The 22,985-nt window shown below is 35.2% G+C and overlaps 3 protein-coding genes across 4 annotated transcripts in view; 1 reads left to right on the top strand and 2 right to left on the bottom strand.

The window, feature by feature from the left end:
- The window catches only part of LOC141375336 (uncharacterized), a 68,951-nt gene that overhangs the window by 34,874 nt on the left and 11,092 nt on the right, over positions 1–22,985 (bottom strand). The window lies entirely within an intron of this gene.
- si:ch211-196p9.1 lies at positions 1,885–15,437 on the top strand. Of its 2 annotated transcripts, none has more exons than XM_087260826.1 (21): positions 1,885–2,105; positions 2,261–2,290; positions 2,514–2,598; positions 2,684–2,824; positions 2,911–3,062; positions 4,340–4,476; positions 4,568–4,667; positions 4,785–4,884; positions 6,364–6,546; positions 6,881–7,002; positions 7,579–7,663; positions 8,529–8,669; positions 8,756–8,910; positions 10,064–10,197; positions 10,299–10,392; positions 10,508–10,607; positions 10,739–10,861; positions 10,999–11,231; positions 11,845–12,031; positions 12,296–12,423; positions 13,208–15,437. In XM_087260826.1, exons 3-21 carry the CDS (start codon positions 2,517–2,519, stop codon positions 13,523–13,525), a joined length of 2,715 nt encoding a protein of 904 aa, XP_087116952.1. In that variant the 5' UTR covers positions 1,885–2,105; positions 2,261–2,290; positions 2,514–2,516; the 3' UTR covers positions 13,526–15,437. The 2 variants fall into 2 exon arrangements, with proteins under 2 accessions (XP_087116952.1, XP_087116951.1); XM_087260825.1 differs by having other exon boundaries at positions 10,993–11,231.
- On the bottom strand, positions 14,125–18,154 carry LOC147835948 (uncharacterized). Its single transcript, XM_087260875.1, has one exon. It carries the CDS (start codon positions 18,080–18,082, stop codon positions 17,174–17,176), a length of 909 nt encoding a protein of 302 aa, XP_087117001.1. The 5' UTR covers positions 18,083–18,154; the 3' UTR covers positions 14,125–17,173.

Raw genomic sequence — 22,985 nt, 5'->3', positions numbered from 1 at the left:
CAACTCTACTATTGGAAAAGAGCGTAATGACCAGCTTTGATCAAATCATGATGATAACTTATTAAAATTAAATTATTGAGTTGTGTTTAGGGAAGCTCAGTTCGCTGGTTCGAGCTTCAGCTGGGTCGGTTAGCGTTTCTGTGTGGAGTTTGCATGTTCCCCGTGTTTTTGTGGGTTTCCTCCGGGTGCTCCGGTTTCCCCCACAGTCCAAAGACATAAGCCTCTAGGTGAATTTGGCCTTTGTGTATGAGTACGATTGTAAGTTTATTTGGGTGTTTCCCAGCACTGGGTTGCAGCTGGAATAGCATCCCCTGCGTAAAACATATGCTGGAATAGTTGGTGATTCATTCTGCTGTGGCAATTCCTAATGAATAAGGGACTAAGCTAAAGGAAAATGAATGAACGAATGAGTTGTGTTAAGTTGCTATTTAGCGCAACTAAGTGGGCCTGTAAGTTTGAATACTATCTACTGGAAAACTGATCTTCTGTACATGTCTCCATTTTCTTGAACGTGACTACTATGTTTCAAATAATGAGCTGCACATCCAGTTTGCACAGGGAACTTTCATTCAAAAGAACTTAAAACCAATGACATGAAAAAATAAGATTGTTAAAAAATAGATAGCGAAAACTGAGTAATTCATTTTAGTTGTTTTGATAATATGTGCTTGGTATTTTAATGTAATGTATTATTCTTTCAAGCATACCTTTAACCAAAGCGCTCTGAGAAAAAAAAAAGACTTCACTGTGTTTTGTTCCTCCAGATTATTTTCTCTTTGCATTTCCAACAGTTACCTTCAAATAATTTTCAATATAGCTACATTATCTTTGTAATTTTGAATGAGAGAGAGAGACATTTGGGGTAAATCATTCTAATACATTTCCTTTTCATATTTAATGGATGAAATGTGAAGAGAATATTGTACCCATCCTTTAAAACTTATTTGAACTCATTATTGTTATTTTACAGTTATACGGAAGTTACTATCCCATAATTCATGCAAAAAACCACCAGGCAAAGAAAAAATGGATAGGAGTGGATAGGCGGGTTGTATATATATATATATATATATATATATATATATATATATATATATATATATATATATATATATATCATTATTATTGGATGCTTGAAAACAATTAAACATCAATTAAACAACAACAATCCAGGGGTTTTCAGTCATTTAGTCCAAGACAATTGTCAAGTCCTTCATCAAAGTCCTTGTTCGTATTGCTTTTAAGTTTGTTGATCCCTCAATAGACTCAAAATACATTTTCATTTCAATTTTAAATTGAGAAAAATAAAGTTTACACTTACAAAACTTGACTTAGTGAATATTTATTTCGGCCAACAAATAAAAAAATTAAGAATATCACACTAAAATGTAATTGAATGAGGGCACTTCCAAATAAATTAACAGAAGTTTCAGGATTCAGTAAGCAAAAGGAACAGTTGATGTTAATAACTCTTAAGCATTTAAGATTACACTTGTCTGGATAGCATCTTTGAATCAGTTTAAAGACAACTTCTCTTATTTTGTTTGTTATAAAAATATGTGGGGTAATGACCAAACTTTTTTCATGAAATATCATTTACAAAACCTCTCCAATATGACATTACATAAGGCAGAATAGTAGTAGTACAATTTTCCTTAAACAGGGCTCTTATTTTCTTATTACATTTTGATTTAGATAATGAAGAGCACTGGTTACCAATAAATGTTTACCAAAGGTCCACTAAATTACAAGTAATTGTAAATGAAAGAGGTGGGTTGTATATGTTTACTTGCCCTTTTGTTTGTCTAATTTCGCGCGATCGCATTTAATCATCTTTGTTTTGTTTGTAAGAGCCAGAACTGGTCGCGCAGCAGTGACGTAATCGGCCTTCGAAGAATGCAGCCTGTGAACTGGGACGCAGCTAAAGTGGGAAAGCGGAAAAGCCTCATTTAAAAACACCGGACATTGTTTTGATACCTTTAACTTTCTGATTTAAACGTTCTTATTAATGCTACTTTGGCTTCGCGAACAGTCGTTTAATGCGAATGCTTTAATATTCATTGTTTGCTGACTTGATTGGAGTGGCACACGTTAATGTTTGTTTGGTAATGCGAAACGTAGCTAATGTATTTCAAAGCTGTATTCTAGATGTGTATTAGTCTTGAAATCATAACTGCTCGCATCTATAACAATGGCATGTTATAGCCCATATATTTAACACTTAACGTATTTTCATTGTCCATTATTCATTGTATCCTAGTCATCTTGGATCTGAAACTGGATTTTTGAGGTAAATCATTTTCCATGTCATTGCAAATTTACACATTTGTTTTTAAATGAAACCTCTGAGTATCTGTGCAATATCTGTGCTATCTTGTATGATCAATTATTAGATTTTAACACAGATATACTGTGATGAATGTTCAAGCTGCAGAATGTCTGTTTATTTATATATTGGGGATTAAACCATTATTATTAGTTTCATCTTTATCAAACTCAGTCAATTCTTACAGAGCATGCTGGTTAAAGTGAAACTCGGAGATGCCCAAAAGTTCTTTAAAATAACAGACCAGACCCTGGAGGAATTTTTATCTGCTGGTAAGAAATACAATCGTCATATTAACCTTGAAACATTTGTGATTTAATTGAATTACTGAAAATAATCTACCTTTTTTTTGTTTAGCCTTTTTAAAGTTTGGTGTTAAAGCTGTACCTGGAAATGTGAAGGTTATTGACGAATCTGGCACTGAGGTGGATGAAGATGTGTTTGAGGAGGTAGTCAAGGATCCATCAGTTGGCATTCTTACCATAAAACCTATTGGCGGTTAGTATTTCCATATTATCACTTTGTTATTATGAATGATACCATTAGGATCATATAATGACCCCTTTATATGTATATGCAACCAGACTTGGACACTGCGTCTCAGCAAGCATGCCTTGTGCCATCAAATCAGCCCCAGTTTTCATCCATTGACTCCACTGACTCACAGGAAACACTTACTAATGAAGACAGCTCTGTCAGTAAACGGATAAGGCTGGATGATGGTGATGCTAAAAAGGTGGGCATCAAGTTTTTAGTAATTATACAATCTGGTTTAAAAGTAAATAACTGAATATAACTAAATGACAATATTTTAGTGATTGAAGTTTTCAAGTAATATGCAAAATTATTTTATACTAGGGGTGTAACAGATCACGGTTGATCCATGATTTGTACGGATCACAACCCACAGTTCAGATCACACGTGACCTGCGGATTAATGTTTTTTTTTTTTTTTTGTAGATTAATCTAAAACGTGCAGTGACTGCAGAGAGATCGCCTCTTGCCTCATTGAAATCGCATGTATAAAAGCATTTAGGCTTTCCTGTAAAATATGATGATGAAAGAAGTTGTTGTCGTATGTTCAGGATGGGGTGGGTTTCTTAAAAGGTGTTTTGTGTCACTACTTGTTTAGCCTACATTAATGCATTCTGTGTAAATTGCATGAATAATCATTAAAAGATCAGGATCTCAACACCCACGCAACATACATTATAAATGATGCTAATTTGCATGTTTATTAATTCTTTGAATCGCTGCTTTCTAATCTGTGTTTGAAAAATGCATAAAACAAGAAAGAGATTGAGTCTTTATTCTTTTAAGTTAGTTATAAAGTTGCAAACAGTCAAATAACACAGAAGTACTGGGATAACAGTTTATAGTTTAGATATACCCACTGATGTTTATGGTAACGATTAAAGTCACAGCCATATGCATTTATGACGCTCAAAAATGAAAGTTGTAGGCGGCAAATACATTATTTAACCAATAGGTGGCGACAACCAGCCATCAAAATATGCTACTGAATAATTCCCAAAAATGACACATCTAGCAATGAAACAAAGTTTTATGAGTGAATAACTAAATCATTTATTGAAAAATAGACTAAAATAATAAAAAAATTGTACAGATTATAATGTTAGATTTATATATTTAGCATTATCAGCAAAAGTAGTAGTAACAGAGAATTTTCACACTACTGAATATTTTACATTTTATTGAGTTGATTATTTCTTCATTTTATTTTTAATAAAATTACTGCTTTTAAGTTTTGTTTGTAAAACCAAAAGTGTCTTGCAGTACTGTGAAATGGAAAGCAACTCACAATCTCCTCCTTTTTTTGGGTGATTTAAAAAAATGGTGTGATCCGTGACTAAAAAACCATTATGTGATCCGAACCGTGAGATCTGTCACACCACTATTATATATTATATTTTATTTATTATTTATTTTGTTCCAAACAGTATTTTTATTTTGATCATGCTATATTAATTTATTTTTGTTGTTGTTATGCAGTTGGTGGAATCGGTTCTCCTCCAGAAACCTGGTGGAGAGCGTATAATAAACGAATATCACCGAACTAAGACTTTAGGAGATGCAACAAGGAGGAAGATGGTTAACATTCTGGCAGCTGACATGATGGAGAAGAATGGGTAATCTGCATAATCATCAACTGGTGTATTTATGATCTTTTACTTTGACTTTTTTCAATCAGGGCTTAAGAAATGTGATTTTTTTTTAAAGATGCAGTAGAGCACCACCAAAGCAGGTGAGAGAAAAATATGCCAAAGGAATTGTGGCACTGTTCCCTTGCCTCAGCGACCCTTTCTCCAAAAATGGTTATGTAAGTGTCAAATCATTTTTCAGTTGCAATTCTGTTCTGACTTTTTAAAACATTGAACACACCAAATCTTCTGTTTGATCTCTTTTACTATTCCTTCTGTATTTTTGTTTTCCTAAGGAGCATTACTATGATAGTGAGACTGGCACTGGGTATTTAGCATGGAGGATCAAAACAATACAAAGAGGTTTAGCTAAAGAACGACGAGAATCACTTGAAGGTACACCATGAAACTCCGAAATCTCCTGCTTTTTCAGTTGTGTTGCTACTGACATTTTTAATTGAAGTGAAGTAAGCTTATATCACCTTAAAGCTTTTAAAGGGGTGGTCCACCACATTATCATGTTTTAATCTTTAGTTGATGCGTAATGTAGCTGTGTGAAACGTAATCAACATCTCTGAATGTAATACGCTCAAAGTTCAATGCAAAGGGAGACATTGGCTTTTACAGAGTAAGCTTAGCAAAGCGTACAGCGAACAAAGTTTGAGGACTACAATAAAATGCATCTGGGTTAGTGAGATCACAAATGCTTCAGGTTACACGCATGCACCACGTGCATACACACTTGTGCAGCAAAGGGCTGTGGTCAGAGGCGCAGTAATGTTATAACAGAGAAAGCTAAAATGTCGTCCAAACGCTGCTATTTCCACAGAGCTTGTTCTGTTTCTGTATTTGGGTTTCCTAAGGTCATGACACAAAAAGAGAAGTGCTTACAGTTTAATTTGAATTGTGTTCCAGAGAATTATAAAAAAATATATAGCTAGTATTTGACAAAGGACAGCTTCCAGAATCTCCTCCAGTTCAGTGTTGGATTCAGCTAAAAAATCCTCAAAGAAGGAGCAGCTCCAACCATAATATACAAAGCTGTGGATTGTGAGCCACAACCTTTAAGTGTTTTTATTTGGTAAAATTGATCTATTACATGCATATCGTTAACAGTGTTGTAGCAAGGACGTAAACAACAGGAAATGCTGTTTGGCACTGTAAACACTTTAGCTACAAATTCATACTTATCCATTAAATCGCTGTAAACACCCACAGTGTCTCTTTATGCAGCCGCTTTCCCTGCGTTCTACATCTTAGATAAAGAACTCGCAAAAGATATGTGAACAATTCATATTACTTACACATGCTTATGAGAGACACTTGTTAGTGGTTTTTTTTTTTTTTTTTTTTAGAGCAGGCGTGAGGTTCAGCTGTGTGCTCTTCATTTTCTGTCTGCTTCAGGCTCAAACTAATATGGCTAACAGCTACTCTGACTGACAGTATTTTCACTGCGAGGCACAGCATGTGCTATTAGAGGCGTGACGCTTTTCCTGGTGATGATTGCAAATCACAGCACATTATGTTAGCTGACCAATCGAAACCTTTTCAGGGCGGGCCTTTCGGAAGAACTAGGAAATATGGCACTGGTTGTGTTCATGTTAGCTGAGTAGCTGTATATAACAAAAGTAAGATATATGAAAAAATAACGTGATTTTTGTTTTTAAAAAAGAAGCATGAGCACACATTGCTTTGCATCTTATATACACAACCAAGCGTTAAAAATACACTCTCTAGACTACCCCCTTAAAAAGGCTTGTTTACAACATCGAGCAAGTTTACATTCCTAGTGATAACTAACAAAGATCAGCTGATTGAAACAGACCGTTGTCTATAGTAATGTCTGTTTACAACTATATTATCTTTTATCCACAGCCTCAGTCAAACAGCCCAGAATGATACCCTGTTCACAAACCAACCGTTCTTGTGGACCAGTACCTTTCAGTGAGCCTGATCATCAGATGGGGATGAACCAACTGGATCTGTTTACAGCTCAAACCAGCACAGACCAACAGATTACTCAGTGTTTAAATAATCAACAACTATCATCATTTGAAGGTACGCCATGAAATTCAGAAATCTAATTTGCATTTTTGTTTTATAGTATACTTTTTTTTACTTTAAAGGATCACCATTATAGAGCAGTGGTCTTGGACTCAATTCCTGGAGGGCCGCAGCTCTGCACAGTTTAGCTCCAGCCACCTTCAACTCACACCTGCTTAATAGTCCCTAGTAGTTATGAACACCTTGATTAATTGAATCAGCTGTGTTTGATTAGAGTTGAAGCAAAACTGTGCAGAGCTGCGGCCCTCCTGGAATCGAGCTTGACACCTATGTTATAGAGCATTTAAGTGTTGTCAAAACTCTTAAAAGTATCGTTCTTATTCATCAGAACAAGCACTTTTGGCTTTATCAACTGTAAGACAGCAGGCAGAGTTTACTCCAGAGACGTTTTTAAATGAGGATGTAAGCAAGGATGATTTCTGGTCCAATGTACAGCGCGTTATTGTACAGGTATCACTTCCTTTTATTCGATTGTTTAATAGTTTAGGTCCATCCAGGAGTGCAATAGCAGCAAGTGCAGTATATAGATATACGTTCTAAGTAAATATATAGAAAACTATGGGTAATATTTACAGGTGGATGTATTATGAACATAATATACAAAGTGTAATAACTATTTTCAGAGATTTACAAATAGATTTACAAATAGCTGAACATACTGTACAGGTTGTTATTGTTAATCAGGGATATGCAAATAGATATGAACAATATGCAGATTGATATTTGCTATAAGCAAGATAAACAAATAGATATGTGGATAGGGATATCATCCATGAGGACTACATTAGGGGCTATAGGAGCACCTCAAGGGTTTCAGCTTGCTTGTTCAATAATGTTTAATGAAATGTGGTCATACTAAAGTGCTGAAATTGTAAATCTATTCACAAATAATGTGAATAATGATTATTCACCCATTGCAATAAAATGCATGTACTTATTTATTTATTGTATATAAATATAAAACCATTTTCCACTGTTTTCCACTCTTCTTTAAAAAAACTAACAACTTTATTTAATGTCTTCCAGACCATGCTGGTTAAAGTGAAACTTGGGGATGCCCAAAAATTTGTAAAAATAACCAACCTGAGCATGACGGAATTTTTGTCTGCTGGTAAGAAATGCATATGATTTCTTAATATTATTGTACGTTTTTGATTTCAAAAACAGATTTGTATATGATAATAAATATATTGTCACATTGCATGTGCCCAGACGATGCTCATAGTTAACAGTGACTGATCATTTACATCAGAGGTGGCCAAACTTTTTCTTATGAAGGACCAAAAACCAAAATTGATTGAAGGTGGTGGGCCGCAGCTAAATATACCAAACTGTATTACATTGAAGTTGCCATGGAAACATTCAAATTTAATAATATTTAAAAAATATTTAGAAAAAAATACTTTAATGGTATTAATAATGATAATTATAAATAAGATTTTATAATGTACTTACAATAAAACCCTACACAATCTCACTTTTAACACAATGAAGATCAATGTTATATTTTTATTTTAAAAAATAATTAGTTTTTACATAATAATGAAATATATGTGTCATAATAGTGTTTTTAGCAACGTGCCACACATAAATATGTCAACATGTAAAAATAAAGATAAATAAATAAATTCCCATCCTTAGTCCATCTCTATTTGATTTATTGGCAGGCCAAATCAAAGGTTACAACTTTGGCCCGCAGGTCTTAGTTTGGGCATCTCTGATTTACATAATACCCTATCTCAGGGGTGGCCAGCCCTGTTCCTGGAGAGCCACCTTCCTGCAGATTTCAGTTGCAAACACACCTGCCTGTAATTATCGGGTGGAGTTCAGGTCCTAATTAATTGGTTCAGGTGTGTTTGATATGGGTAGCAACTGAAATCTGCAAGAAGGTGGCTCTCCAGGAACAAGGTTGGCCACCCCTGCACATTGTAAAATTCACATCGTCTCTCAATAAATTGCATACCTGCTCTTTTAAGCCTTTTTAAAGTTTGGTGTTCAAGCTTTACCTGGGAATGTGAGGGTTATTGACGAATCAGGGACTGAGGTGGATGAAGATGTGTTTGAAGAGGTAGTCAAAGATCCCTCAGTTGGCGTTCTCACCATTAAACCCATTTCAGGTTTGTATTTGCCAACTTTGCCACATTTACAACAGTATCATCAGTATCATTTAGACTTTTTTTTCTTTCTTTTTTTATATAACCAGACTTGGAATCTGTACCTCCACGACCACAAGCATGTCCTGTGCCATCAAATCAGCCCCAGTCTTCAACCATTGACTCCACTGACTCACAGGAAACACTTACTATTGAGGACAGCTCTGTCAGTAAACGACTGACGCTGGATGAGGATGCTAAAACGGTGGGCATCAAGATTTTATGCACTTTAGGAGAAATTAAATAAAACCTTTTCAATTAATATGTTTTAAATATATATATATATATATATATATATGTATATATATATATATATATATATATATGTATATATATATATATGTGTGTGTATATATATATATATATATATATATATATATATATATATATATATATATATATATATATATATATATATATATATATATGTATATATATATATATATATATGTATATATATATATATATATATATATATATACACACACACACACACACACAGTTGAAGTCAGAATTATTAGCCCCCCTGAATTATTAGCGCCCCTGTTTATTTTTTTTCCCCAATTTCTGTTTAATGGAGGGAAGATTGTTTCAGCACATTTCTAAGCATAATAGTTTTCAAAACCTATTTCTAATCACTGAATTATTTTATATTTGCCATGATGACAGTAAATAATATTTTACTTGATATTTTTCAAGACACTTCTATACGTCTTAAAGTGACAATTAAAAGCTTAATTAGGTTAACTAGGCAGGTGAGGGTAATTAGGCAAATTATTCTATAACGATGGTTTGTTCTGTAGATTATCGGAAAAAAAAATTTGCTTAAAGGGGCTAATAGTTTTCTCCCAAAAAATGGTTTTAAAAAAATTTAAAACTGCTTTTATTTTAGCCGAAATAAAACAATAAGACTTTCTCCAGAAGAAAAAATATTATCAGACATACTGTGAAAATTTCCTTGCTCTGTTAAACATCATTTGGGAAATATTTAAAAAAAGAAAAAAAATCAAAAGGGGGCTAATAATTCTGACTTCAACTGTATGTATATATATATATATATATATATATATATATATATATATATATATATATATATATATATATATATATATATAATTTTTATTTATTTTTTTATTAATTAATTAACTTATTTATTTATTTATAAAATAAAAATATTTAATATATAAAATATATTTTTCTATCACATCTTTTTTTTCTCCCAACCATTTTTTCCCCTACCTTCACGTCCCTTTCAGATCTCATTTTCTGTATAATTTTATATTTTATTTATTATGTCTTAAAAGAATATGGAAATATTTGAATTCTTATCATGCCCTATTTATCCTTTTTTTATTTAGTTGGTGGAATCGGTTCTTCTCCAGAAACCCGGTGGAGAGCGTATAATAAATGAATATAACCGAACTAAGACTTTAGGGGACTTAACAAGGAGGAAGATGGTTAATATTTTGGCAGCTGACATGATGAAGAATGGGTAATCTGCATAATCATCAACAATTTATGCTCTTTTACTATATTTCTGTGGTTTCCTTAAATCCGTGCTACGGAAATTTAAGGTATTTTTTTATTATGCAGTACAGCACCACCAAGGCAGGTGAGAGAGAAATATGCCAAAGGAATTGTGGCTCTGTTCCCTTGCCTCAGTGACCCCTTCTCCAAAAATGGTTATGTAAGTGTCATCATTTTTCAGTTGCAATTCTGTTCTGACTTTTTAAAACATTGAACACACCAAATCTTCTGTTTGATCTCTTTTACTATTCCTTCTATATTTTTGCATTCCTAAGGAGCATTACTATGATAGTGAGACTGGCACTGGGTATTTAGCATGGAGGATCAAAACAATACAGAGAGGTTTAGCTAAAGAACGACGAGCATCACTTGAAGGTACAGAAATCTCCTGCTTTATTTACAGTTTTTTTTACTACTGAAGACTTAACTGTGACATTTGTAATTGAACTAAAATGATATGGTACAAACTGAACATTGTTCACAACATTATTACCTTTAATCTACAGCATCAAGCAAACGTTCTGGAGAAATGGATGAACTGGGTAACCAAATTAGACTGAAACGCATGAAGCAGCTCCTGGCTCAAACCAGCACAGATCCACAAATCGCACAACTAGCATCATTTGAAGGTACTCAATAAAAGGAAATACCTCCTTCATCATTTACTTTGCAGTTTACTAAATACAAAGCAGGACTTTTAGATTTTAAAGCATCAACATGATAAACTCTTGTTGAAATGTATCTTTCTTTGTTTTATCAGAACAAGGTTTGTCTGCAGTATCTACAGTAATGCTGCAGTCAGGATTTGCTCCAGACACAGTCTTGAGTGAGGAGGAATGCAATGAAGCAATTTTATTCATGAACAACTGCCCTGATGAGGATGAGATCTACAAGAAAATGATTTTGACATTTGACTATCGGCGGAAAATGGTTCTTGACCAAACACGATCAAGTGATGTGTTGACAGTCTTCCCACGCTTCAAAGATATTAAGGGCTTGGTAAAGTGTTGAATTTATTTACTTTTTAAATGCAAGGATGTTATCTAAAGTCTGCATAAACTGCAAACCGATGGGTTTTTTCATATTGTGGATGCAGTTCTCAGAGAAAAGGAATATTAAATGTGAATCTGCGAGCTTGGCTAATTTTTTTCCACTGTGAGCTGATTGGATGTAGTAAAGTAGGCATTTTCTTCAGAAAGATCGGGAAAAGGGTTTCGGGGGAGTTATTAACCTAACGACATCTTCTCCTCACCATTTCTGTTTGAAGTCAAAACTGACAGGAGGGAGGATTGGTTAAATATGTTAACCACGCCTAATACCTCAGACAAACACAATTTGAGAATTTAACTGAAAACAAACAGCAAGTGCATTTTCAGATTTCAGTTTTAGGTTACAAGAGCAAACATTTTTTTCCCTTAATGACATGCAAATATGAATTATTCACCACAAAACCGTCAAAAAACAGTGTGAGCTAACAAAATCAATATGGTTAGTTTTTATTTCATGTGTACTATAAAAAGCAATGCTTTCATAGGTTTTTACCTGTAAGGGATTTGTCTGATACTTAAAAAAATATTGATTCAAATTGTCATTGTTTTCTACCCACGTTCAGATTGAGCAGGACTTTGTTCGGATGTTTGGTGAGGGAGTATCAAGCAGGCTACTGAAGAAGTGGACAACTGCTTTCAAGATGAAAGTGATCCAGCAGTGCAAGAAGCTTCCAAACACCAGTGATGTAGAAGAGCTCCTCCTCGGAGCAGAATTCCCGGCTGAGGTCTCAGAAGAGACGGCTGATTTTTGTAAGACGTTTAAGATTGGTTTAAAAGTTTATTTGTTCAGCAATATTTAGGAATCCCCTAAAGGAATTTTCCACCCAAAAACGAACATTTGCTGTTAATTTGCTCACCCCCTCATGCTATTTAAGATGTTGTTCACTTTTTTATTCTTCAGTCAAACTAAAAAAGATAACTGTGGTACTTAAATTGATGATTTACAAAATACATTAACCTTTTTTAATATTGAGTTTTGATGCTTCATTAACATGAACATGTGTGTCTGAACAGTTTGGGACAGCGACCTCTCTTCTATATTACTCCTACTTCATCTGATCCCACCATCTGCCCAAGGCAGGAAGAAGCCTGGGAAGGTGTCTGCCTCTCAAGCAGAAAGAAACCTTGTAGTCTTCAAAAAGGTTGGCTTTTATTATTATCATTATTAATAATAGAATGAAAATGTACCGACACAATCAGAATTTATATACAAGAAGCAGAATTGTATGGTTGACGAAAAAAACTTTACACGCTTCAATTTAAGAAAGCACATGCAATTACAAAAAACACCAGCAAAAAAGAAACAATCTTCATCAGTTTGACAGCACACCTGTTGCAAATTCTCACAACACAAACAACTGAAGAAACGCGCAGCAATTGGTCACAATTGCAATTGCTGCACGTTTCTTCAGTTGTTAGTGCTGTGACCAATTGCTGCGCGTGTCTTTAGTTGTTTGGGTTGGGACCAATTGCTGCATGTTTATCATGCTCAGGTGTGAGTTTTTCAACGACTATCAAATCTGATCTTTGATTTGTATTTTATATTGGATTCAAGTCAGGGGATTGGCTGGGCCATTCTACGGCTTGATTTTCTTTCTCTGAAACCATTTGAGTTTCCTTGGCTGTGTTTAGACTACTCAGAGATTTCAGCTGCTGTCTGGGCTTTCACTGCCTTTCTATACCTCCCTTTCCTTATGCGTTCAATACTTTTTTCCGGTGTCATTTCATTTTATTACGCATACCTTCAATTGTAAACCAAATAGGTTTGTTTTCTTTTCATACATTTCTTTGGTTGTTGCCAACATCTGGTTAAAATTTCAAGTCAACAGGCATTTGTGAAGTGAATGATTGTTTCCCACTGTACATACATGCAACCATGCAAGTAATTATTTCCTTTTCTTTCTTTAACTTTGCTTGGCTTCTCAGAATGGAACGGACATCGAGGATCATCTAAAAGACATCGGTGCCAGTTCTCAGCCATATCTCTTAGCTGTGGGGGCTCACAAGTCCTCAGTCGACCAGTTCTTCATCATTCTACACCAACATGCCATTCCTTGCAAGTCCTCATCTTCGCTTGGTGCCTTTGACGAACTTTTTAAGGCACATTTTGTTTTTAGCACCCCCTACAATGCTATGTTAAACAACATGTACATTTTCATTCAGACAACAGTGTACAACATAGATGTGGGCAAAGTGAAGGAAAGTCCTCGCGTTGCTGAAGTCAGAGCCAGGCTGCTCAGCTAAGTGCCTAAAAGATGATTGTGCTTTTTTTTTAACACAGTTGTTGCCAAGCGAGAAAGAGCTTAGTGCACACTAAAAATACACAATAGAGGAAAAGGTCAGGGAAATATAACTTTAAGGCCATATTAACATTGTTGAAGCTGTACAAAGCTGGAAAGAAGGCCTGAAAATGAAGACAGAGGTTGCTTTATTTCTTTATAAATGACAAGGATTTGTTAAGACTCGATGTTGGAGCAGTTTGCTTGCATTTGCTCCTGTTATTAAATCGATGTGATGGCAAACTGAGATTGGGAGCATTTGTGTGAGAACAATAAGTGTTGTTTTCTGACATATTTTTGTATCTGAATGAAAAACGTCACTCATTACTACACAATGCATGTGAACTAACACAGTGACTGCCTTTTTCATCATTAAATTTCTGTGGACGTTTTGTTTTGGTTAAAGTTCGGCTACTTTAGAATGTTGAAATTATACAACTAAGTTGAATTATAAAAGAAGTTTATGTTACATGTAAAGTATGTAACATCCTTGTATGTACTGTGATTAAAATCCATTGCTTGCCTCTAATTTCAAACGGCTGCATATAGATTTTAAGGCCAGAGTTCTGTTTTTTTTTTTTTTTTTTTGCGTCTTGCATTAAGGAATGGTTATCAGAATTGGCCCATTTGCTTGTTAAAATAAATTCAGGTTGTTTATACTGTATGTAAGGAGGGGGAACCGTTTTTCCTAGTGAAGTAAGTTGTTGAGATCATCAGGATGTACACACATCATTTGTAAAAAATACTAACTGTTCTTGTTATGCTCATGAATTTTTTTGTTGGATCCTATGCTGATGGCAGAGAGAGAGATGGCTGAACTAGTTGCAAAGTAGTAAAGAAAGAAAAAAATGACTACCAGCATTGTTTTTCAGCGTTCATATATCAACTGTTTTCCAGAAAGCGATTCTAAATTTGCTGTGATATCCACACATGCGTAACATTGACATACCATTAAATCCTCCAAGTTTCATTGTTTAAAACATTTATTGAAAAATGTCCCATTTGGATACAAAGTGGCGTGTGAGATCACAAGGGCACGGACATTTGCATATACACTGCCTGGAGAGCAAGATTTAGATGTATAGCCTGCTTATTGTTATAAATTACTGCACAATTGGCCTGGCCCACTGGCATTCAGTGTGGTTATTTGCATCTCTGTACAAGCTTCAGAAAGATCACATCTGGAACAAGTGAACATATATGGTGTCCTTGATTGATCTGGAGGGATTACGTGCTTTATTTTTTATCATTTTTCTTCCCATTGTTTTGTTAATGAGGGATGAATAAAATAAACTTTGTTGAAAGATGAAGCTGTTGGCTGTTTGGATTTGACAGCAGCTTAATCACAAACTGTAAATCATTTCTTTGTGAAGTATGGTTTGTAGGGATCGTTTTGCCAAAACACTTGTGTAAAAGCGTTGACAATGTTTCCTATGCAATAATGTTTACTGACAAGCCTTAGTTTATGGATTAGTTCCTGGACAGAATATTTGCATTAAATAAGCAGGGTGTGTTTTTTTTGTTTGGTTATTGTTCAGGATTTAGGACATTTTTGCACTTAAAACATCCTGAGCTAAATGGCAAGAATTTTCAACTCTTAAGACTACAGAGGCAGAAAATGTGAAATAGTGTAGAAGTGGCCACAACATCTGCGTTTAAGTCAAATGTAGCAGTCAGTCTGCTTTAATGTGGTTTTGTTTGTTTCATCAATTGAGGAATTGGAGATTCAGCTTGCTGTCGGTCCCCACAGGACCTTTACTAGAAGAAGATTTTGTAAGGTTAAGTCAATTGTTGTAAATTATGAAAAGTACAATCTATTTGTTCGTACTGTGTGTTTCCTTAGCCTCACAGTTTTTTAATAAATGTTTTAAAGGTGATGTCTTTAAAGATTTCTATTCTGTTTACTATGTTAAAATTTCTCACTAAGTGTTGAGTTTGCAGTGCAGCAGAGAAAAGTACTGGCACTTCAAAATAACATTTTAACCTACTACAGCACCAGCTCAGTTTACAAATGAAGCATGTATGCGCTGATACCTGTATGTCTGATAATGATATATTGCACATCACTACAAAATTACTGTTCAAAATGAAAATACACAGAAAAGAAATTTTGTTTTGCTTCAAACTACTTGTTTAAAATGAGCTAAAACAACACAATTCTTAAGTTTTTTGGGACGACGTAATTGTTTTATGTTCAATCCACTTAAATTAGTAAAAACAATTAAGTTAATTTAATCGATTTGTGTTGGGACAACATGACAGACTTTTGAACTCTGCATTTGTTCCAGTGTACTACATATTTCTTGTTTTCAAAGGGATGGTTCAGCCAATAAAAGAAAATTTACTTCGCATTTACTGTACTTAATAAAAACTGAATATTAAATAGTATTCAGTAAAATTACTGTACTTCTGAAAGCTGAATACCTGTAACCTTTGACTTTCATATTTGAAAAAACAAATAGTATGGGTGTGTGGTTGTTTTCATTGACATCCCAAATTTAGCTTAATTTTAGCCTAGATGTCTGGATGTCTATTAGATGTCTTTTAAACAAATATATATATATTTTTAACTATGCCTTAAATTTAAAACAAGCAGCTATTGGCAAACAATACAAATTAATGAGCATCTCACACACACACACACACGCACAAACAAGCTAAGATTATGCAGTGGTTCTTAATTGGTGTGCTATTTAGCATTGCTAAGTGGTTATTTAGTTCATAATCATAGGGGAACCAATTTAAGTGCTTTATAGCATCAGTAATGATCCTTCAGTTGTTTTTTGGTGTTGAGTTAGGTTGGGTTGACTTTATTGATACCCGTAGGAAGATTCTTTTTGCAGCAAAGTTTAACATTTGATACAAACATTTAAATCGCAAATAAATACCCACATAAACACATACAAAAGTACCTTATAAAATACTACAGTATTGGGGTGGTTAAGGTGCTGCATAGCACAGTCCTAAAGTGGTTCCCATATGATTGCGAGCCAAAGAACCATTTTTATTGCTATTTAATAAGCTCACACAGAATCTGTGCATGCAGAAATCTGCAAATTTCTGGTCTTTTTTTAGTCCATTGAGTCTAATATGTGAGAATTTATATTTGTATATTTTAGTTTTTTTTAATTAAGTTCAGTTATAAGATGTTTATATGATATATTTACAATACAGTTTGTAAAGTGACATTTTCTTTCTTTTATTGTAGGCGTATAGTATATAGTATAGTCTAGTACAGTCTAGTATAGTATAGAGAGAGATTTGCTTTGTTTACCAAAACAAGGTAAGGTTAGATTTGCATTAAAATCTTGGCATTAACTTAAAAAAAAGTTCATTTCTTTTAGAAAACATTTTTTAATTTCATGTTTTAAGTGTTAGCTACTGTACTCGCCAAATTATTTATTTATTTATTATTATTATTTTAACAAAATTCTTTTCAGATGTAGCAAGAAATGTCTGCAAACTCTGTCTGGCCTTACTATTTAGCACCATTTTGTGTTTGTGTTGTTTTAATCCAGTCCCACTGTCACATTCTGGACCACAAGGTTTAATAGTTCTTAAATTAAAGTATATTCTGTATGAAATGAAATGAAGTTCAGTGACCTGCAAGTAGCTATTTGCTTGCAAACTTTGCAAGAGATTTTTGCAGATTCTTGAAAAAGTTCAACACAAAACACTCTTTATGCACTTTTGAGAGGTACAGGTAAGGTTGAACTGCAGCGCTTGGCAGAATAGTCCACCAACTGAAGCCAAGGACTAAACAATAAGTGTGGTATGGAAGTTGATCCCTCAGCACAATAACACACGACACTGTGCCATAGCCAAACACCAGCGTGATCAAGATGGCTGTGACGGCTCTAAAAGCCTTTCTCTTCAGCTGATACGCTCCTGCTTTCTCTCCGTCCCCTGGTTTGGGTCTCTTCAAAACCCACAGAATCATCACAGAACAAAATGTACAGATAACTAACATTGCCAGATACAGTCCCATTGCAAGCCACGCAGGCATTTTAGGATAGAATTGCATAGTAAAATATCCCACGATCATGGTAATCAGCCAGACAAGCACAACAATTGGCAATTTAAGTTTAGGGGCTTTCGTGTATCTTAGGTAGACCAGCGGATGGACCACAGCTAGATAGCGCTCCACACAGAAAACGGTTTGAAAGAGTGGCCGACCCACCAGGTATGTACTGCACAGGTAAATGGCAGTAAGAATAAGAACCTTCTTATTGAGAAAAGCACCTGAGATGAACACAATGACAGAGAGCTGATTAATGACCTCAGCAACAGACTGATTAAATATGACAAAGTCTGCAGATCCAACACCAGCGGTTCTTCTCACCAGCCACAGAATCCAGCAGTTCACAGGCAATAAAAGGACGGTGTTCAACATTAAGCCCATGGTGGTGAAGATATTTCCCGGATAGGAGTCCATGCACTCATAAAACGGATCATCAGTAAAGTTCCTCGCGGATTGGATGGTGCAGTTGGATAAACAGCTCAAAGTTTTGTTCTCTGCCATTTTTTCCAAAGATGTTCATTGGTTATCTGCTTGAATTCAATTCAAATCACATAAATTAAGAAAATAGAACACATTACCAAGAATAATAATAATAATGTTCAAAGACTCTTATAAACATTTGATATTTCAATGAGAATAAATGCATTTTCATACTCACACAAGCACATCTGTGCAGCCTTTAGTATGTTGTGATGACTGACTGTACATATATATAGTTGTATTAGCCACTCCTCTCTACGCTCCCAGAAATAAAGGTATTTGAAAGGCTCGTATTAATTTTAAATTAGTTATTTAGCAGTTTTGTCACTATCATTATTATTATTAGTTTACATTTTAAGTTAAATAACATGAAGAAATAATGTCCTGACTACTGTCTAAAATAAAATTAGTTTATGATTTTTAAATAGGTTTGTTTTCTTCATTTTTAAAGTATCAACTAAAATTTAGTTTGAAAAACCCAGGCCCTACTGACAGTTCAAAATTTGGCCCTATATGAGCTCATTTGTCCCATTTTTTACAGAATGGCATCATATATTTTGAAAATACCTTTTGAAAGAAACCTTTAAGACTAATTTAATTATCAATTATTATTAAAATGAAGAAATTCTGACTGAGGAAATGAGCTGACCAGTTTGTTATTTGCCTATAGGCTGCAGTTTTTAATTTCAACCCAAGTTTTAACAGATTCCTTATTGTTTTTAGTAAATGATGGATGATAATAAATTAGCAATTTAAAAAATATAATTTTTTTATATTTCTTTGTAAAAATGTTTAATTTAGAATTGTAATCTCATTACATTATTTATAAAACTGTAATAAATAAACACTAACTTTTGTAAACAAAATAGTACGGTAAGCAATTTGACAAAAATGTAGGAAATGTTTTGTTGAGAGAAAATAAAAACAACAGAATTAAAATGAATAAAACAGATTAAAATGTGTTAAAACAGCTTATAAAAGAATGAAAAAGAACAGAAAGGCATAATAATGTGATGTGTTGGATGTAGCACAGTGCTCATTCAGTAAAGGCACAGCTAAACAGATGTGTTTTCAGTCTTGATTTGAATGTGCCTAATGTTGGAGCATATCTGACCCTTTCTGGAAGCTGATTCCAGCAGGGATGATGTAATCTGACGTAATGCACTATTTGCTTTGCACAGTTAATAGCTCTACATCATGTTAGGTTCAGAGATAAATGCATAATGCCACACGCAAATTCTTCAGCAACTCTAGCCAATATCAACCTTTCCATAACAGATGTTCATTGAAATTGAAATATAGTGACATTTGTATGTGCTATTAAAAAGAGACATATTCAAATAATCTGATTGTTTCTCTTTGCCATCACAATATGAAGTCAGTGCTCTCTGCATTAAAGATGAATACATAGTTGTTGTTTTTTTAAGTACATCATCATAATGACAATGGCTTCAAAACAATTGTGTATGCCTACTTTGGATTCACCCTCAGATCTCTCCCTGATTAACATTCATCATTCAGATCACAAGCTGTCCAACTTTAACTGGATGCTGGACAAGGGAGTTGAAGATCCACACGCAGTTTATTAATAAAAGTATTCAGGCAGGCAACGATCAAACAGGTAACAAACAGGAGCATAAAGGTAATCCAAGATTATAGTCAAAAACAGGTGAATGGTCAGTACAGAGGGCAAAGAATCAATAACAAAAAAGAGAGCAAGGATCAAAACACAGAAAGACTTAGGTTAACAACACTCAACAAAGTGTGTGTGTGTGTGTGTGTGTGTGTGTGTGTGTGTGTGTGTGTGTGTGTGTGTGTGTGTGTGTGTGTGTGTGTGTGTGTGTGTGTGTTTGAGAGAGAGAGAGAGAGAGAGAGAGAGAGGTAAATATAAAATCCAGGTAATCAGTCTAAGTTAGATGAGTTACCAGCTGTGTGTGTGTAATCAGGGGGAATCAGGAACTGGTGTGTATGAGGTGCATGATGGTATTTGTAGTCAAGTTCATTGACAGATATGTAACTCTTCAGTGATCTGGAAGGAGTAGATCGCTGGTGATCGTGACACCAACACATGTCTGCTTAGCTACTAGTACATTTTTATATTACTGTTAGAGGAACGGTATTTTATTTATTTATTTGTTTATTTTTTTGATTGAATTCATGCATTTTATTCATTTATTCATTTTCCTTCAGCTTAGCCTCTTTTAGCCAATAATGGGGATGGCTAGGAGGCCCTGATGGACAGAAGCCAGTGGGCAATTGTGGCCAGGATGCCGGAGTTAAACCCCTACATGTTTTGAAGGACATTCTGGGATTTTTAATAACCACAGAGTTAGGACTTCGTTTTAACGTCTCATCTGAAAGACTACGCTTGAAGACAAAAAATTTTTGGTTTTGTAATCTGTATGAAACTAACGCGAGGTACAGTCTGTCCTGTCAAATGCACAACACATGACAGCGAGTACTCAAGCGGCCACAAACCTGTAAACAAAGAGTCAGTATAGAGTCCCCATCAATATACTGGGGCATTAGGACCCACTCAGATTGCAGGTTAAGCGCCTCCTGGTTTTACGGTACGGATCGGGCGCAGCCCTGCTCAGCTTCAGTGGGCGACCAAGTGAAAGTTGAAGAGAGCTACTGTAGCTGCTGGCTACTTATTCAGCATATGTTTTACGCAGAGGATGCCCTTTAAGCTGCAACTCAGCACTGGGAAACACCCATACATGCTCACATTCACAAACATACATACGGCCAATTTAGTTTATTCAATTTACCTACATCTGTGGGGGAAACCGGAGCACCCAGAGAAGAGAACATGCAAACTTTACACAGAAATCCTAACTGAACCAGCCAGGACTGGAACTAGTGACCTTCTGTCTGTGAGGCGACAGTGCTAACCACTGAGCCACCATGCCTCTATCACTCCTTTTCACTCATTTTCATTTTTGGGTGAACTCACCCTTTAAATTTTCCACATCAAAAGTTGTCAGATCTGAGATCAAGGTCTCATAATTTTTTTACAGTGCACAACGAAACCTGACTTTTACAATAATATGGGAACTTTCAATTATTTCGATGCGAATCATTCTCTTTAAAGGATTACTGTTGTTGTTTCTTAACACAGCACAGTTTGTTGTACTTGGACAAATACAGATAAGGTTGTATTGCACTGCTTGGTCTCAGAAACCACATGCTAATGCCTCCCCACAAACAGAAAGAGTCATAAGAAAGGCGTGTTTCTAAAATTGCAACCACCAACAAAAATGAATAGGACCCAAACAACTGGACTAGGATGTTTGTTATGACCCAGAAGGCCCTCTTTTTCTTTTTGAGCACCTCCTGGTTCTCTTTACTATTAGGAGCAGGTTTCAGCAGAGCCTTCAGGACTCCCAGACTGCAGGCAGTGATGCACAATAGCATGACCGTGAGAAAGATGCTATAGACTTGGATTGGGATTTGGGGGAAACTGAAAATGGCATGCGCTGCAAAAGACCAGGTAATTATCCAGGCCACTGTGGCACACACATATCTGAGCCTCAGAGTGCTGAACTTGTGGAAAAGCACAGGATAGACGACTGCAACAAAGCGCTCAAGACAAATTAAACAGTTCATTACAGGTCTTCCGATCAAGTATTTCCCCAGCATGAACACAGCCACGTACATGATCCAAGGCACGTTGAAATTGAGTGAAATGATGCACATTAGAAAGCCAAAACATGAGAAGATTTCCATTACGGACAGGACAACCGTGAAGAAATCAGATGCTGGAATGCCCTTCCCTCGATGCAACTTTCTGAAGCACAAGAACAGGGTCCAGAAATGCAGAGGGATCAGGAATAGAAATTCTGGAAACACAGAGCTCAACGCTATCACAATGCCTGGGTGTGAGTCAAAACATTCATATACTCTGAATGTTCGGTTGACGGAGATAGTGGTGTTCATGTTTCTCTCTAAAAATAGATATAAAGACAAATTATGCAACAACAAAAAAAAGAAGTAATTTCCAATTTTCCAAGTCAACAGGCAGAAAGACGACAAAAAAACATAGTTGTGCTTTATTTACAGTACATGGACTTAGTGGCCAAAAGTAACAGAAGATTCTGTTCTCACGAGGAAGCTTAACTACATTATGTTTTGTCAGTTTAGTGGCAAATTCGTACAAATTTGTACGAGTTCATTCATACAAAAATGTACCATTTTAAAAAGGAGGCATGGCACCCAACCCCACCCCTAAACCCAACCGTCATTGGGGTATGAGCAAATCAAACTAAGGGCTCTATTTTAACGGTCTAGGCACAAAGTCTAAAGTACATGACGCAAAAGCATTCAGGGCATGTCCGGATCCACTTTTGCTATTTTAAAAATGGAAAAACAAACATTGTGTCCTGGTGTCTAACCAACGCAATCTTACGGCAATTTGTAACTTTTTGAATTAGTGGCTAATTCGTATGAATTCCTACAATCTAATTCGTACCATTTAGTATGATTTGCTTATCACCCAATGATAGTTGGGGTTGGGGACCACGCCTACTTTTTAAATTCGTACATTTTTGTACAACTGAACTCATTTGAATTCATACGAATTAGCCACTAAACTGACAAAACGTAAAATACTTATGTTTCCTTGTGAGATCAGGCTGGTCTAACAGAGTTGTGCTTATTTTCTTAATGAGTTATGGGTGTTTTTAGCATAACGTGCATTAAACCAATCAGAGATTTGTCTCACATTCCCTTTAAGAGTCAGTTGCGTCACGCCACGGCACATTAGCTGTTTACATGGTGGACTTTGTAGGTGGAAAAACTGGATGCTTCACTAGCGAGAGAATAAAGAACAAACCTCCTCCATTCGACCTCTTTACACTTTTTTTCAACCCAAGCTCATTCTGGAAACGTAGCCAGTTAGCTTGTCATGTAGGTCGGCGGAGTG

This window comes from Danio rerio, chromosome 7, assembly GCF_052040795.2.
Source record: "Danio rerio strain M-AB ecotype USA chromosome 7, GRCz13ab, whole genome shotgun sequence".
Classification (NCBI taxonomy): Eukaryota; Metazoa; Chordata; class Actinopteri; order Cypriniformes; family Danionidae; genus Danio; species Danio rerio.
This window is presented reverse-complemented; position numbering and strand designations above follow the sequence as displayed.

Excerpts from the sequence above, each read along its gene's own strand:
- si:ch211-196p9.1 (XM_087260825.1), top strand. The coding sequence starts at position 2,517 with ATGCTGGTTAAAGTGAAACTCGGAGATGCCCAAAAGTTCTTTAAAATA. Across the intron at positions 7,003-7,578 it reads TACAGCGCGTTATTGTACAG|ACCATGCTGGTTAAAGTGAA; the intron begins GTATCACTTCCT and ends AATGTCTTCCAG. Across the intron at positions 10,393-10,507 it reads CCTTCTCCAAAAATGGTTAT|GAGCATTACTATGATAGTGA; the intron begins GTAAGTGTCATC and ends TGCATTCCTAAG.
- LOC147835948 (XM_087260875.1), bottom strand. The coding sequence starts at position 18,082 with ATGGCAGAGAACAAAACTTTGAGCTGTTTATCCAACTGCACCATCCAA.